The sequence below is a fragment of the Coregonus clupeaformis genome, chromosome 3, assembly GCF_020615455.1.
Source record: "Coregonus clupeaformis isolate EN_2021a chromosome 3, ASM2061545v1, whole genome shotgun sequence".
Lineage (NCBI taxonomy): Eukaryota > Metazoa > Chordata > Actinopteri > Salmoniformes > Salmonidae > Coregonus > Coregonus clupeaformis.
Genome location: NC_059194.1, coordinates 7,910,954 through 7,926,853, shown reverse-complemented (window position 1 = coordinate 7,926,853; position 15,900 = coordinate 7,910,954). Strand labels below are relative to the sequence as shown.

General features: G+C 44.5%; 1 protein-coding gene across 2 annotated transcripts; it reads right to left on the bottom strand.

The window, feature by feature from the left end:
* Nucleotides 1-439: 439 nt before the first annotated feature.
* Nucleotides 440-13,727, bottom strand: LOC121541858 (solute carrier family 49 member A3). Of its 2 annotated transcripts, none has more exons than XM_041851200.2 (10): nucleotides 13,410-13,727; nucleotides 4,903-5,061; nucleotides 4,043-4,259; nucleotides 3,674-3,750; nucleotides 3,412-3,549; nucleotides 3,070-3,186; nucleotides 2,751-2,903; nucleotides 2,251-2,408; nucleotides 2,032-2,144; nucleotides 440-1,455 (listed from the first exon to the last, which is right to left on the bottom strand). In XM_041851200.2, exons 1-10 carry the CDS (start codon nucleotides 13,566-13,568, stop codon nucleotides 1,283-1,285), a joined length of 1,464 nt encoding a protein of 487 aa, XP_041707134.1. In that variant the 5' UTR covers nucleotides 13,569-13,727; the 3' UTR covers nucleotides 440-1,282. The 2 variants fall into 2 exon arrangements, with proteins under 2 accessions (XP_041707134.1, XP_041707143.1); XM_041851209.2 differs by having other exon boundaries at nucleotides 4,125-4,259; nucleotides 13,410-13,552.
* Nucleotides 13,728-15,900: the final 2,173 nt, after the last annotated feature.

Genomic DNA, 15,900 nt, shown 5'->3' with positions numbered 1-15,900 from the left:
ATCTATTGATAAGTCACCTTGTCCGAGAGAGATTTACATGGTTATCGAAACGTCATGCCAGGGTCAGCCTACACGAAACACAGCCTTTATTTTAAGTGTTTCTAAGATTCCCTATGGGAAAAATGAATGGTGGAAAAACGATTGGAACCATTTCCCTGTTTGACCGCTAGGTTTTATGGGTATTATGACACTTCCACTGTGGGGCTCTATTAAAGTGGATCTTTTAAAAACCTGAGGTTTCAACTGGGCAAAAAGCAGTGGGCGAGCCTGAATCCAGAGTGCTCTTTTTTATGTGTTTTATGCGAATTGAAATTGGGAAATGATTAAAACTGTAGAGTCTTATGTTGGCCACTGTGTAACACTTTGGAACCTTTACATTTCCTGCCCTTATCCCTTTCCTCTTAGCCACCTCTTCAAGGAAAGAAAACCAATGACTGACTTGGAAGTCAAAAGTGGGTGATTTAATAACTATTGTTTTTGTATATTTACAGGAGTAGTTTAAAACAGCACTTAACACACAATTTACACAATTGAATGTATAAAAGAAAGTGGAACAGACATAATTTATGTATCTGGATTTTTTCATGAACTAGTCTGTACCTTTTTAACACCCCAAAAGCATATATGCCCATCAACATCCGTTTAATTCCATTGAAATTCCTTTTGCATGCAAAATATGTCCAATTTTACAGAGCAGAAATGACCTCAACTCTGCTCCGCCTCAGTACAAAGGTGCTATTCAGTGCATACCTGTATTAAAAGGAAAGCCCAGTTTACCATCACTGTAAAATAAAATATCACTATGTAAAAATGTAATCATTCACTTGAGATGAGAGAATGAAGCCATATGGCAAAGGGAGAAATAACCTTTCAGTTACATTCTAAATGCCTTCCTTACCATTGACTTACAATAGTAATCAGACATTTTATAGGGTATTTGTACTAGTCTCGGAAACCCAGACCTAGGAGCAAGAGCACTAGGTGTTGTGCATCCCATTTCCGACTCGTCCTCTGTCCCAGCTGACGCCAGAACTTCTTCAGACGTGTAAGCTGGAGCATTGGTACATTATGGGAGGCAACCAGTCTGTCTATAGAGACTATACTTGTACTATAAAGTGAAATTGTCTATAAATATATAAAGGAATGTATTGTTAAGTCAATACACTTGGCCTCCTGTGAGAGTTGGCGTGCTTCCGAAACGATGCCATTGAGGTGGTCATCTCAATAGCAGTTCAGTTAACCACTGGCCTGTTCCTCCTTTTGGTCAGAGTCTTGTGTGTTGTCAGTTTGGCGGGTCATCAGAGTTTGGCTTGTTGGAGTTGTTACAGGTTGTCAGAGTTGGCTTTTTTCCACCAGCCTGTGCCTCAGCGTCCAGTCTCCTGTACTCTGTGTGGAAGAAGATAGCGAAGCAGCAGGTAAAGACACTGCACAGACCTGCCATCACCAGCACGGGCACTGTGGAGAAACACACAGAAAAAGAGTCAATGGTGCGCTAAGCCCATTACCACCAGCAACTAATCACAGTGTGTGTTCTAGAGAGAATCACACCGTTAGAGCCACAGGAAAGCCCCAGATCAAAACAATCCAAGCTTGTTCCTTCATATCAATGACATCAAGGCCTGAGAGGATTTCATTATATCATAAACAGAAGTGAGAGCAGCAACTTAACATCCATCATCACTGTGTTTTGGCCTTGGGATGTCTAAAAAGTGGATCTGCTTCCTTTACCAGAGGCATCATGCACGTCACTTCTTTTTGGAAGGGGAAGTAATAGCAAAATTCTATATATTTTTAATGTATACTATGTCACAAACTATAGCTTGTGGGGTCACCTGTCCCCTCAATTTCAATGGGCATGATGCATCTGCTACTAGTATTTTTAGCTGTGGCAAAGCATGTGTGGTTTAAAACGCTGTTTCAATTTCAGCCAAAATGTTGTCTAAACTGCTAACAAAACAACTAATAGCTGTAATTGCCTGCAGAAATTGAATTAATTTCTCCCTCTGATACATATGGCAGTTCTTGACTTACCCCTCCAACTCAAGGCTGCATCTCCTCCTGCAGAACAGGTAGAGAAGGGCGAGTCGGCCATTTGTTTGGTCAACCCCTGAAGAAGCAGTATATAGATAACTGACTGGATCTGTCTGGGGAACAAAACAAGCACATGCGTATTAACACATAAGCCTGTATTTACAGTCTTGCTCTTCAGTGTGTGTTGTCCTTGTATGAACCAGTATCAGACATATGTACCCTGATATGAAGATGAGGCCGGCTGAGGTGGCCTCTCCAACCGGGTAGGAGCACTCCACAGACAACTCCATGGCAACCGGGTAAATGGAGAAGCCGAAAAAGCCGAATAACGAACAAACAACGGCCACGGCTATTCCCTGGTTCCGCATCTGAGATACCTGGTAGGGGGAAACACATGGGGATGAGAAGGTGTTGTCTACACCACACATACACACAGAACGGGCGGCAGGTAGCTTAGTGGGTAAGTGCGTTGTGCGAAAGGTCGCTGGTTCTAATCCCCGAGCCGACTAGGTGAAAAATCTGTCGACGTGCCCTTAAGCAAGGCACGTAACCCTAATTGCTCCTGTAAGTCGCTCTGGATAAGAGCATCTGCTAAATGACAAAAAAAAATAAACTGCAAATATATCCTATTTTCTTCCACCTTAGAAGAAAACTGTTTTGTCATCACAGTGCTTCATGAAGTACAAGACTGATAACCCTGACCTTTGACCCAGGCTCACCACTGAAAAGGCAATGCAGGCCAGTGCTGAAAGGCACATGTTAACCTTGGTGGCCTCTGTGAACTTCTTGGTTTTGTCGACGTACAGTCCCAGGAAACCAGCCCCGACAATACCGAACACAATGAAGAGACCCCCGCACAGTCCTGCAAAGTCCTAACACAACACACATTAAGGTTATGTTTCACATTGTTTCATTCGTTATTTTGGCGAGATGGTGAAAATATTGTTCAGAAAACAATCGTGGGCCATAATCTCATTCATTCTTTTGCAATGAAAAACTAATCTTGTTGGTAATTTGGGATCATAAGTGGGTGCTTACATTAGTGTATCCTCGGACACACATGATCTGCTCCAGCAGTGTAGAGAAGCAGGTGAACACAGCGATCCCCGAGCCGAAGCACAGCAGGAGAATCATGTAAGCCTTGTTCTTCAGCAACTACAAAGGAACAGGAGGCAGACTGGGGGTTAGAGATGCTCCTGTTATAGGATTGCAGTCAGGGATCATTCAATGCAAGATGTAGGCCACTACCCCTCTCAAATGTAGTATGATTAAAACTGAACCTATGTATAATGAGGAGTGAATGTGGAAATGTTGAGGGGTAACCAAAGATATTATCAAGTAGTACAGTATTGTCATTGTGTGCGTATGACTACTACTCACTAGCTTGATTCCCCCCAGGAAGGGCTCTGAGTTGGAGCTTTCTGCACTGGCTGAGGGGGGCGTTGGGGGGGCACTATCACGGATCCCCACTGTTGCGAGGAAACAGATGATGGCTGCTGGTACAGCATATATGAACAGCTGGGAAGATCAGTGGATGAGGAAAAAGTTTGTAATAGATTGATAAATGTATTGGTAATTTAAAGTCAAAGGCAATTTATCTTCATATGGTGCTAGCTAAACATTCTCCTTTTTCTTAGCTCACCAATGAAGGGATGTTGTTGGTGGTCCCCACAATCATAGGGGAAAAGATGCTAGCAACAAGAATCCCAAGGGGATTTGCTGAAAGGAGAAAAAGAAAAATGCCACCGAATATATTTTAAAATAGGCCGGCATGGTATTGTCCTGTATTTGAAGCCAACACTACCAGACATCTGACATTCTATTCCTACTTTCAGGAATCTCAGTTCCTGTAACTGAAAAATCAAAAAACCCAAGAGGAGCAACTGACAATACTAAACAAGTGGTAACTTGACCAATAATGTTCGACTTGACACAGGTGGTTTTAACAGAGTAACTTGAGGCCTGATGGGAAAAATAGTCCTGTACAGGACAGCAACCGTAACTCACTCACACATGGAGGCTATCATATTGGCGGTGGCCCGCTGGTGCTCTGGGAACCAGAGCGCTGCCAGCTTGGTGGGGGTGAAAATTACCAGGGGCTGAGCCAGGGCACACAGGGTTTGGCCCCCCATCACCACGGGGAATTTGGCCGCACTGGGAATGCTCCCCAGGACGCCCACGAAACGCAGCACAGCGCCCAACATGTTGAGCCAGGAACCCAGCACCAGCTACATGGGAAACAGGCAAGGGAGGGAACAGAATGCATGATTCAACACCAGTTCGCATTGGCTTTGTACGTGTTTTTCCTCAATTGGAAGAAAGGACAAAAGACAAATAAAACATGATACACTTGTGTGGATATTTGTTTACGTTATCTTATGATATCATTCATTCTCTTAACATATATTTTACTTTTTGTTCTACCTATCATGTTTTATCTCCTCTGTGCAGGTGCAAACTTGTACAACTGCTTAAAAAAAGTGCCATCTGCACGTGGCGGCTTCCTCTATCACTGACAGCAGACTTCCTATCCAAAGCACGCACACACGCTTACTTTCTTACTATCTGAAATGTTTCTGACTCAAACATTCACACTTCACTAAATTTCCCACATACACCTCTTTCATGGATATCATGAAGGCAACAAACTTTCATTTCAAGTACTGGATATTGACTCTCCTCACAGTAGACAGATTCTGTTTTCAGAAACAGACACGTGTGTGCACAGACTTGTAAACCAAGACCAAGGCAGGTCTAATGGTCTGTTTTATTTATTTGACCTTTATTTATCCACGAAGTCCCATTGAGGTCAGGAGACCTCTTTTACAAGGGAGACCTGTGTGGGTTCTACCTTGACCAGTCTGTACATACCGTGATTCGGAGCCCTAAGGTGTCCAGCATCCATGTGGTCCCAAAGCTGAGAGGTATGGCTACCACCATGTAGATGATGGACAGCCAGTTGATCTGGTCCAGGGTGATACCCATGAACTGGGCTGACTGGTCCGCCACTGGAGCAAAGGTCAGCCATAACTGGGGATACAAGCACAGGCACAAACACATTTAGGATAATTTGATAACATACAATAAATGGGTTATTACATGATCTAATCTACATCTTTCTTTAGTGCTGCTTGTACACACATCTGTGCTTCATTTCCTCAATCGTTCTATCTGTCCAAAGTTACAATGCAGAGGGCATACTGTCGGGCTGCACCACAGCCTGGTACGGCAACTCCACCGCCGCTGACCGCAAAGCTCTACAAAGGGTGGTACATTCAACCGAACGCACCATTGGGTGCACACTGCCTGCCCTCCAGGACATCTACAACACCAGGTGTCGCAAGAAGGCCAAGAAGATCATCAGGGACCTCAGCCACCCGAGCCACAGCCTGATCTCCCTGCTTCCATCACTCAGACGCCGGCAGTATAGGACCATCATGGTCAAAACTGTCAGACTGACCAATTGCTCCAGTGGCGGACCAGTCAGCCCAGTTCATTGGTGTCACCCTGGACCAAATCAACTGGCTGCCCATCATCTACATGGTGGAGGCCATACTTTCTACCCCCAGACCATCAGGCTGCTGAATAGCCACCACTTGTTAGCTACCTGCTACAGTATATTCTTATTACTACAATTGCTCAGAGAAAGAGATTTAGTTAAAAAATCTCAAAAAGGTAAGGATCAAAACTATTGACACCCCTGTTTTCAATACCTCTGACCAAAGCACCGGTTCCAATCCAAATGCCAATGCCGTTTAGCAAACTCCAGGGGTTTACATTTGTTGGATGACATGAAAATAGAGCTATCTGGCCACTCAAACCAGTTATCCTCGCAGGGTGAGGTATTGAAAGGTATTGAAAACAGGGATGTCAATCATTTAGACCCCTAACTTTTTGAGAAAAAAATGTATACTTGTTTAACAAAATCTATTTCTCTGAGCAATAGTATTAGTATAAAATAATATAATTTCTCCATTTTTGAGCATACAACATAGCTTAGTATATTTTATTATTTATACAGTCATTTTTACCCATCTTTATCAAGGGTGTCAATGATTTTGGACCCCATTGTATGTGATAATGTGATTAAAAGATACATCACTGAGCAGGAAGTAAATCACAGCCTTTCCTTGTGGAACGCCAAGTCACGTGAAAACAGAAGTTATGACTCACAAGGCTTTTGCACATGACCCAGCTTTATGCTGATCTAATCAAATCAGTGGCTACTATAAAGCGTTTACATAGGCCTATTTATATTGGCATTCACTGGTCAAAATGAACATGGAGAATTCCTATACTGAGAAGTGAGACCAACCATCCCAGCCAAATGAAGAGTGACAGGCCTATACAACCATAGCAGGTTAACCATATACAGTTTGACCCCTGTGCCTTCTCTTTCAAATATAACATTTTTTTTTTACTTTAAAAGAGGACCAAATAAAACTCTCCTGCATTTCAACTTGAATAACTGAGGTTTTCTGGGGAAAACCAAAGCGTGCCATTGAGTGATTGTGTGACAGCACACAATACACAGTGCCTTGACAAGAGGCATAACCAATTGGATGGAAGTGAATTGTTCGCAGACACTGCAACAACAAAAAGGGACTCTGTACAATTCTCTCTTTTGTTGACATTCAAGAAAATCACATTTATGCAGCCGAGATGAAGGAGTAGGTCAGCTGACACGGGCACACAATGTCACCACTGTCTGCTGCATATGTGAGCACAGCATTCCACTGTAGGTTTCCACCTTTGTTGTTACATATAACCTCTATGAATGGATGTAGAATTCAAAGTGTCCTCAATCCATATACTGTATAGATGGTAGTACATACAGGTATAGTGTAATTACAGTGTGGGTTAAAGTATTATTATTATTATTTTTTTTTACATCTGTTTCTTAGATTCTAACTTACAATGAGGAACATGTTCTGTAATGATGCACGGAAACAACTCTGTTGACATGACAGATAATAAGATGGAATGTTGATTTGGTCCTCATCATGTATGGTTTTAGGAGGTATTTGCCCTAAGGCACACATCCCCTATTAAATCACTCCGACTCAGGAAAGCGTGCAGTTTATTAGGCTAAAGATCAAATAAGTTACGATGAACTTCACAGGATGGTGGTGAAAGTTTACAATGATGAGTTTGATGCTCCTTGTCATAGCAACGTTGGATAGCAAAGCTCATGCGTAGAAACACGTCATCGGGTGTAATGCCTCGATCACACCGACAGCGTTTTTGCATTTCGGTACACCAGAAGTACATTCATTTCCAATGGAACACTGCGTTTGCCTTGCAGCATTGCATTGGAGAGGCAGTTGCAGTGCGTTCTGTGTGGTGCATATGTTGGATTTATCAGCAGGTAGCTTAGTGGTTAAGAGCGTTGTGCCAGTAACCGAAAGGTCGCTGGTTCTAATCCCCTAGCCGACTAGGTGAAAAATCTGTCGATGTGCCCTTGAGCAAGGCACTTAACCCTAATTGCTCATGTAAGTCGCTCTGGATAAGAGCGTCTGCTAAATGACTAAAATGTAAATGTAGACGGCTTGACAGAAATGGACTTCTTGGCGCTGACGAAAACATGGATTACCACAGAAAACACTGCTACTCCTACTTCTCTTTCCTCATCTGATCATGTGTTCTCGCATACCCCGAGAGCATCTGGTCAGCGCGGCGGTGGCACAGAAATCCTCATCTCTCCCAAGTGGACATTCTCTCTTTTCCTCCTGACCCATCTGTCTATCTCCTCATTTGAATTCCATGCTGTCACAGTCACTAGCCCGTTCAAGCTTAACATCCTTATCATTTATCGCCCTCCAGGTTCCCTTGGAGAGTTCATCAATGAGCTTGACGCCTTGATAAGTTCCTTTCCTGAGGATGGCTCACCCCTCACAGTTCTGGGTGACTTTAACCTCCCTACGTCTGCCTTTGACTCATTTCTCTCTGCCTCCTTCTTTCCACTCTTTTCCTCTTTTGACCTCACCCTCTCACCGTCCCCCCCTACTCACAAGGCAGGCAATACACTTGACCTCATCTTTACTAGATGCTGTTCCTCTACTAATCTCACTGCAATTCCCCTCCAAGTCTCCGACCACTACTTTGTATCCTTTTCTCTCTCGCTCTCCTCCAACACTACTAACTCTGCCCCTACTCAGATGGTAATGTGCCGTCGCAACCTTCGCTCTCTCTCTCCTGCTACTCTCTCCTCTTCCATCCTATCATCTCTTTCCTCTGCTAAATCCTTCTCCCTCCGAACTCCTGATTCTGCCTCCTCAACCCTCCTCTCCTCCCTTTCTGCATCTTTTGACTCTCTATGTCCCCTATCCTCCCGGCCGGCTCGGTCCTCCCCTCCTGCTCCGTGGCTTGACGACTCATTGCGAATTCACAGAACAGGGCTCCGGAAATGGAGGAAAACTAGACTCCCTACGGACCTGTCATCTTTTCACTCCCTTCTCTCTACATTCTCTTCCTCTGTTTCTGCTGCTAAAGCCACTTTCTACCACTCAAAATGTCAAGCCTCTGCCTCTAACCCTAGGAAGCTCTTTGCCACCTTCTCCTCCCTGCTGAATCCTCCTTCTCCTCCCCCTCCCTCCTCCCTCTCTGTGGATGACTTCATCAGCCATTTTGAAAAGAAGGTTGACGACATCCAATCCTCATTTATTAAGTCGACACCGCTGGTCCTGCTCACACTGCCCTACCCTATGCTTTAACTTCTTTCTCCCCTCTCTCTCCAGATGAAATCTTGCGACTTGTGATGACCGGCCGCCCAACAACCTGCCCGCTTGACTCTATCCCCTCCTCTCTTCTCCAGACCATTTCCGGAGACCTTCTCCCTTACCTCACCTCGCTCATCAACTTATCCTTGACCGCTGGCCATGTCCCTTCCGTCTTCAAGAGAGCGAGAGTTGCACCCCTCCTCAAAAAACCTACACTCGATCCCTCCGATGTCAACAACTACAGACCAGTATCCCTTCTTTCTTTTCTCTCCAAAACTCTTGAGCGTGCCATCTCTAGCCAACTCTCCTGCTATCTCTCTCAGAATGACCTTCTTGATCCAAACCAGTCAGGTTTCAAGACTGGTCATTCAACTGAGACTGCTCTTCTCTTTGTCACGGAGGCTCTCCGCACTGCTAAAGCTAACTCTCTCTCCTCTGCTCTTATCCTTCTAGACCTATCTGCTGCCTTTGATACTGTGAACCATCAGATCCTCCTCTCCACCCTTCCCCGGGAGTTGGGCATCTCCGGCGCTGCTCACTCTTGGATTGCGTCCTACCTGACAGGTTGCTCCTACCAGGTGGCGTGGCGAGAATCTGTCTCCGCACCACGTGCTCTCACCACTGGTGTCCCCCAGGGCTCAGTTCTAGGCCCTCTCCTAATCTCTCTATACACCAAGTCACTTGGCTCTGTCATATCCTCACATGGTCTCTCCTATCATTGCTACGCAGATGACACACAATTAATTCTCTCCTTTCCCCCTTCTGATAACCAGGTGGCGAATCGCACCTCCACATGTCTGGCAGTGTGGATGTCGGATCACCACCTCAAGCTGAACCTCGGCAAGACGGAGCTGCCCTTCCTCCCGGGGAAGGACTGCCCGCTCCATGATCTCGCCATCACAGTTGACAACTCCATTGTGTCCTCCTCCCAGAGTGCAAAGAACCTTGGCGTGACCCTGGACAACACCCTGTCGTTCTCCGCTAACATCAAAGCGGTGACCCGATCCTGCAGGTTCATGCTCTACAACATTTGCAGAGTACGACCCTACCTTACACAGAAAGCGGCACAGGTCCTAATCCAGGCACTTGTCATCTTCCGTCTGGATTACTGCAACTCGCTGTTGGCTGGGCTCCCTGTCTGTGTCATTAAACCCCTACAATTTATCCAGAACGCTGCAGCCCGTCTGGTGTTCAACCTTCCCAAGTTCTCTCATGTCAGCCCGCTCCTCTCGCACACTCCACTGGCTTCCAGTTGAGGCTTGCATCTACTACAAGACCATGGTGCTTGCCTACGGAGCTGTGAGGGGAACGGCACCTCCTTAACTTCAGGCTCTGATCAGACCCTACACCCAAACGAGGGCAATACGTTCATCCACCTCTGGCCTGCTAGCCTCCCTACCTCTATGGAAGCACAGTTCCCGCTCAGCCCAGTCAAAGCTATTCGCTGCTCTGGCACCCCAATGGTGGAACAAGCTCCCCCACGACGCCAGGACAGCGGAGTCACTGACCACCTTCCAGAGACACTTGAAACCCTACCTCTTTAAGGAATACCTGGAATAATATAAAAGTAATCCTTCTACCCCCCCCCACAAAAAAAAAGTGGTTGTCCCACTGGCTATCATAAGTTGAATGCACCAATTTGTAAGTCGCTCTGGATAAGAGCGTCTGCTAAATGATGTAAATGTAAATGTAGCAGAAGGGGAATGTTGAACTTTTGTTGCACACATATCCAGATGATGCTACGTACCATTTTGCGCAATGACGATGTCGGTGTGATCAAGGCATGACACCTCACGTCATCGGGTCTAACGGCTCGATCACACCGACAGCGTCATTGCATTTTGGTACACCATTTTGGTACATTAATTTCCAATGGAATGCTGTGTTTGCCTTGCAGCATTGCGTTGCAGAGGCAGTTGCAGTGCGTTCTGTGCAGTGGCGTGTATTCATGGATGCCAAGGGAAGCCAGGTTTCGTCTCTCTGTTTCATAATTGTCCTTCAATTCACAGGGGGCTGAATGTATCTCACAGGAGAAAGCATCTGAGCGAGCGAAACAGCGCCCCTCTGTCTCTCAACGTGTAGGCCATCTATCTGATGCTGTCTGGTCCAAAGGAGTATGACATTGTTGACTCCTGCAGCATTGAAGGCAAGGGAAGCCAACGAGCATCTGGCCTCTCTTGACAAAAAAAGTATAAAAAATTACCCAGTATAGAAAATTATCCAATAAGCGTTGAGCTAAGCTGAATGAGCTCAACTGTGAATGGTCCTGGCGCACCAAAAAAAAGTGTCAAGGGAAGCCAGCTTGGATTTTGGCATCACTCCTATCAAATCCCATTGAGAGCATACATCATTGAAAGAAAAACTTGAATTGATGCATCTCGTTGTGTTGTTGTCCTCCGGTGGCTAGCTAGCCAGATAGCTAAAATGGGCACTTTCCTAAATTAGCCATGGATGGAGATAGGGATTTGGACTTGTGGTTTTACTTAATTCTCCGTACTGGCCAATGATTATAACGGCGATTCTGATCCAACCATTAATTCATACATTGTTGTGCCCCTGGCCTGAGAGGATGGAAGTTCAATATGTAGCTAGATGTAGAAGGTTAATGTTAACTAGCTAATGTTGCCCATGAATGGAAGTTAGGCTAGCAAGCAAGCATTTTAGCCAGGTAGCCTGGGACAACAAAAAATAAAAGTGTGTACTGTATGACAGAGTGATAGACTGTTTCCTCAACATGAAAGAGAGGAGGATGGCATTGGTGTTTCTATACAGGTAGGGTGAGTCAACGTGTTTTTTCTACTTGCACGAACGTGGACGGCACACACACACACACACACACACACACACACACACACACACACACAAATGAGAACCATGGACAGCCACATCATATTTAGCTTACGTTGATTGGACTAAATTGTTTTTGGTATCTTTTAGTTGTCACTGTATTAGACTAAGCAGAGGTGATCTGATGATGTTGAAGTTGAAATGGTGCTGGAATAGTGGAGGCAGCTCCTGTTTTTTTTGCGACTTGTGGTAACTCTCTGTGGTTCTAAATCAATAGTTGTTTAGTGGTCCAAAAGTGTCGGAAACATGAACTTGCTTGACCATGCTGTAGGTCATGTAACTGTCTGTTACCGTACATGCAAAAAACAAAGGTGTGGTTGAATTGATTCTGCCACAGTGTCTTCTTATTGTCTCGGCCTTTAGGCCTATATATCACGTTCGCAGGGCATATATGGCTTGGCTTCCCCAGTGATTTTACCCACACACCGCGACTGGTTCTGTGTGGTGCATACGTTAGATTTAGGTGTAACGCTTTGAACACACCGACTGCGTTTTTGCGTTTTGGTACACCAGAAGTACATTCATTTCCAATAGAACGCTGCGTTTGCCTTGCAGCATTGCGTTGCAGAGGCAGTTGTAGTGTATTCTGTGTGGTGCATACGTTGAATTTATCGAACGTATGCGTCAAACTGTATGCGTAAACGGGGTGACAGAAATGGTAGCAGAAGAACTTTTGTTGCACACATATCTAGATGATGCTGCATACTATTTTATGCAATGACGCAGTCGGTGTGTTCAAAGTGTCAAGCAGTCTACGCATACAGTTTGACGCATACATTCGATAAATCCAATGTATGCACCACACAGAACATACTGCAACTGCCTCTGCAATGCTGCAAGGCAAATGCAGCGTTCCATTGGAAATTAGTGTACTTCTGGTGTACCGAAATGCAATGACACTGTCGGTGTGATCCAGGCATAACGGTTGTCTCGGGCCGAACTGTACATGTGCAGGCCTTCAAATCAAAGGCACTCCTTCGATATAAAGTTGTTTTTGACGAAAATGAAAACGTTTCAGTGTCACTTTCATGAGGTTGGAGTAATAACATGTTCAGCTCCTTAATACATTGGCTAGAATCTACGTTATGCCTTTAGATTTCGATAAAATGAACAACCAAGGAAGAATTGTTGACTTCTTTCATTGACTTCCCAAACCCTGGCCAGGTCTGTTTGGTCTGTTTCTCAAGCGTTCCCAGAAGTCTTGCGATGTTGCGCCTCTCGGTTTAAAAACTCTGTGGAGCAGTCCTCCACAGAATGAATGGAATTCTACAGTATTTCAATTAAACGTTTCAATGCCAAAATGACATGTATTTACGTTTTTTTATTTTTTTTGTGGGGACAGTAATATTAGTACTTTCTAAAAATGATACTTTAAGGAAAATATTTGTATATATTTTATTTTTATGTTTAGCTCACATAATAGAATTTAAAAGTATGTATTAATGTGTCTGTAATAGAATTTGGCTTCTAAAATATGTTTTACGATGGGGAGGGAGTGCCAAGCTGGAGGCACGGTGGCTTCAAAACAGCACCCCCTGTCAGTCATCTAGTGTATATATAAATCATTGGTCATCACGCACTGCTTTTTATCAGCAAGTCAGTTTGGTGGAAACACCACTGGTGGGAAAATATGCATATTTTCTTTATACAGATTTGAGAATATTCGCATGAACATCTGTCGCGAATTGGATGGAAACCTAGCTACAGAAATGTTACATTGCTACAAAAAGTTACAAAATCACATAATTCATTCCTTGACAGATAACAGCCAACTTCATATGTGAGACAGCAAATGACAAGTAGGCTGCTTACCATAGAGTTCGAGCAATTCAGCAAGCACAGCACGAACAAAATGAACCATCTCCTCTTGTATACTTTGAATACAAGAAGTTTTTCGAGTATTGGATTGTGTTTACTCGGAACGACAACAGGCACCCGAAATTCATCCGAGATATTATCTTCATTTTCCATGAGTAGTATCCAGACAGATGCAATAGACTTTAAAATGTTTTTAAATAAATCTCAAACGAGCATATTGTTAAAGGGTTGTGTGGATTTAAAACGCTTATCATAAACATACATTGTCTTGTCCTTCTGAAAAAGAAACCCAACCGGCCGGTCTGGTCCAATATTTCGGTGAGGACAATAAGGATACTGTATAGTCATTCAGATTCCCCTCCCTTTTTCTCGCCCTACAAATTGAGTCCTAGTGCTAGTCGAATTCAATGCTCATTCGGCTTTGGAGCGCTACGGGGATGTGCAGTTTTCTGTTCTAGCCCAGCACTAACACACCTAATTCTATTATTCAAGTGTTCAATTATTATAAGCTACACAATTCATGTTCATGCTGAATTTGAGGAGTTACCATCAGATAAAGGATATGAGATCAATGTGGATTGTTTATGTCAATGTCAGTGGAGCCTGCTGAGGGGAGGACGGTTCATAATAATGGCTGGAACAGAGCGAATGCAATGGAATCAAACACATAGAAACTATGTGTTTGATACCATTCCACCAATTCCGCTCCAGCCATTACCACAAGCCCGTCCTCCTCAATTAAGGTGCCACCAACCTCCTGTGGTCAATGTGTAGGGCAGGCATCTTGAAGTGGCTTGTCAGGGTTGCACAATTGATTACTTGAAACTTTTCATTTTGGTGCTCGCTCTTTCATGTGAAGGATGTGTGGAGGCCTACCTGTGAACTGTGCACCCCAAATTCAGTGATGCAACATGTTTCTCCAGTCCAACATATTGAAAAAGCAAATATTGTGCCATTGATTACGTTTGACCTGGAGTTTGACCTACAGGTGTAGGATCTTAATTTGACCAGTATTTTCGTAACATAATCATCGTGCAGCAACTGGATTTGAATGTTTAGTCCATCATGTGGCTTGATCTGTGGTTAGGCTATTAGCTGGACAAAATTAGGATACATGAAAAGTGCAATAATGTTATTACAAGCGTGTGTTACTGCTGGTTTTCAGTGTATGTGGACACCCCTTCAAATGAGTGGATTTGGCTATTTCAGCCACATCTGTTGCTGACAGGTGTATAAAATCGAGCACACAGCCATGCAATCTCCATAGACATACATTGGCAGTAGAATGGCCTTACTAAAGAGCTCAGTGACTTTCAATGTGGCACCGTCACAGAATGCCACCTTTCCAACAAGTCAGTTTGTCAAATGTCTGCCCTGCTAGAGCTGCCCCGGTCAACTGTAAGTGCTGTTATTGTGAAGTGGAAACATCTAGGAGCAACAACGGCTCAGTCGCGAAGTGGTAGGCCACACAAGCTCACAGAACGGGACCGCCGAGTGCTGAAGCGTGTAGTGCCTAAAAATTGTCTGTCCTTGGTTGCAACACTCACTACCGAGTTCCAAACTGCCTCTGGAAGCAACGTCAGCACAAGAACTGTTCATTGGGAGCTTCATGAAAAGGGTTGCCATGGCTGAGCATGTGCAATGCCAAGTGTCGGTTGGAGTGGTGTAAAGCTTGCTGTCATTGGACTCTGGAACAGTGGAAACGCGTTCTCTGGAGTGATGAATCATGCTTCATCATCTGGCAGTCCGACGGACGAATCTGGGTTTGGCAGATGCCAGGAGAACGCCACCTGCCCCAATGCATAGTGCCAACTGTAAAGTTTGGTGGAGGAGGAATAATGGTCTGGGGCTGTTTTTCATGGTTCGGCTAGGCCCCTTAGTTCCAGTGAAGGGAAATCAACGCAACAGCATACAACGACATTCTAGATGATTCTGTGCTTCCAACTTTGTGGCAACAGTTTTGGGAAGGCGCTTTCCTGTTTCAGCATGTCAATGCCCCCATGCACAAAGCGAGGTCCATACAGAAATGGTTTGTTGAGATCGGTGTGGAAGAACTTGACTGGCCTGCACAGAGCCCTGACCTCAACCTCATTGAACACCTTTTGAATGAATTGGAACGCCGACTGTGAGTCAGGCCTAATCGCCCAACATCAGTGCCCGACCTCACTAATGCTCTTGTGGCTGAATGGAAGAAAGTCCCCGCAGCAATGTTCCAACATTTAGTGGAAAGCCTTCCCAGAAGATTGGAGGCTGCTATAGCAGCAAATGGGGGACCAACTCCATATTAATGCCCATGATTTTGGAATGAGATGTTCGACGAGCAGGTGTCCACATACTTTTGGTCATGTAGTGTAAATCACGACACTCATCTGAATTTCCTGCAGGGCAGGAAAATTCTCAGAGTGATCAAATTAAGATCCTGTACTTGTACTTTGAAACTCAATCCATTGAACACATCTCAAACATATTGGAAGTGTGACCTTGT

Coding starts and splice junctions, on each gene's coding strand:
- LOC121541858 (XM_041851200.2), bottom strand. CDS start 13,568: ATGGAAAATGAAGATAATATCTCGGATGAATTTCGGGTGCCTGTTGTC. Junction 5,062..13,409: donor TGAATTGCTCGAACTCTATG/GTAAGCAGCCTA, acceptor TTGTATCCCCAG/TTATGGCTGACCTTTGCTCC. Junction 2,904..3,069: donor GTGTCCGAGGATACACTAAT/GTAAGCACCCAC, acceptor GTGTTGTGTTAG/GACTTTGCAGGACTGTGCGG.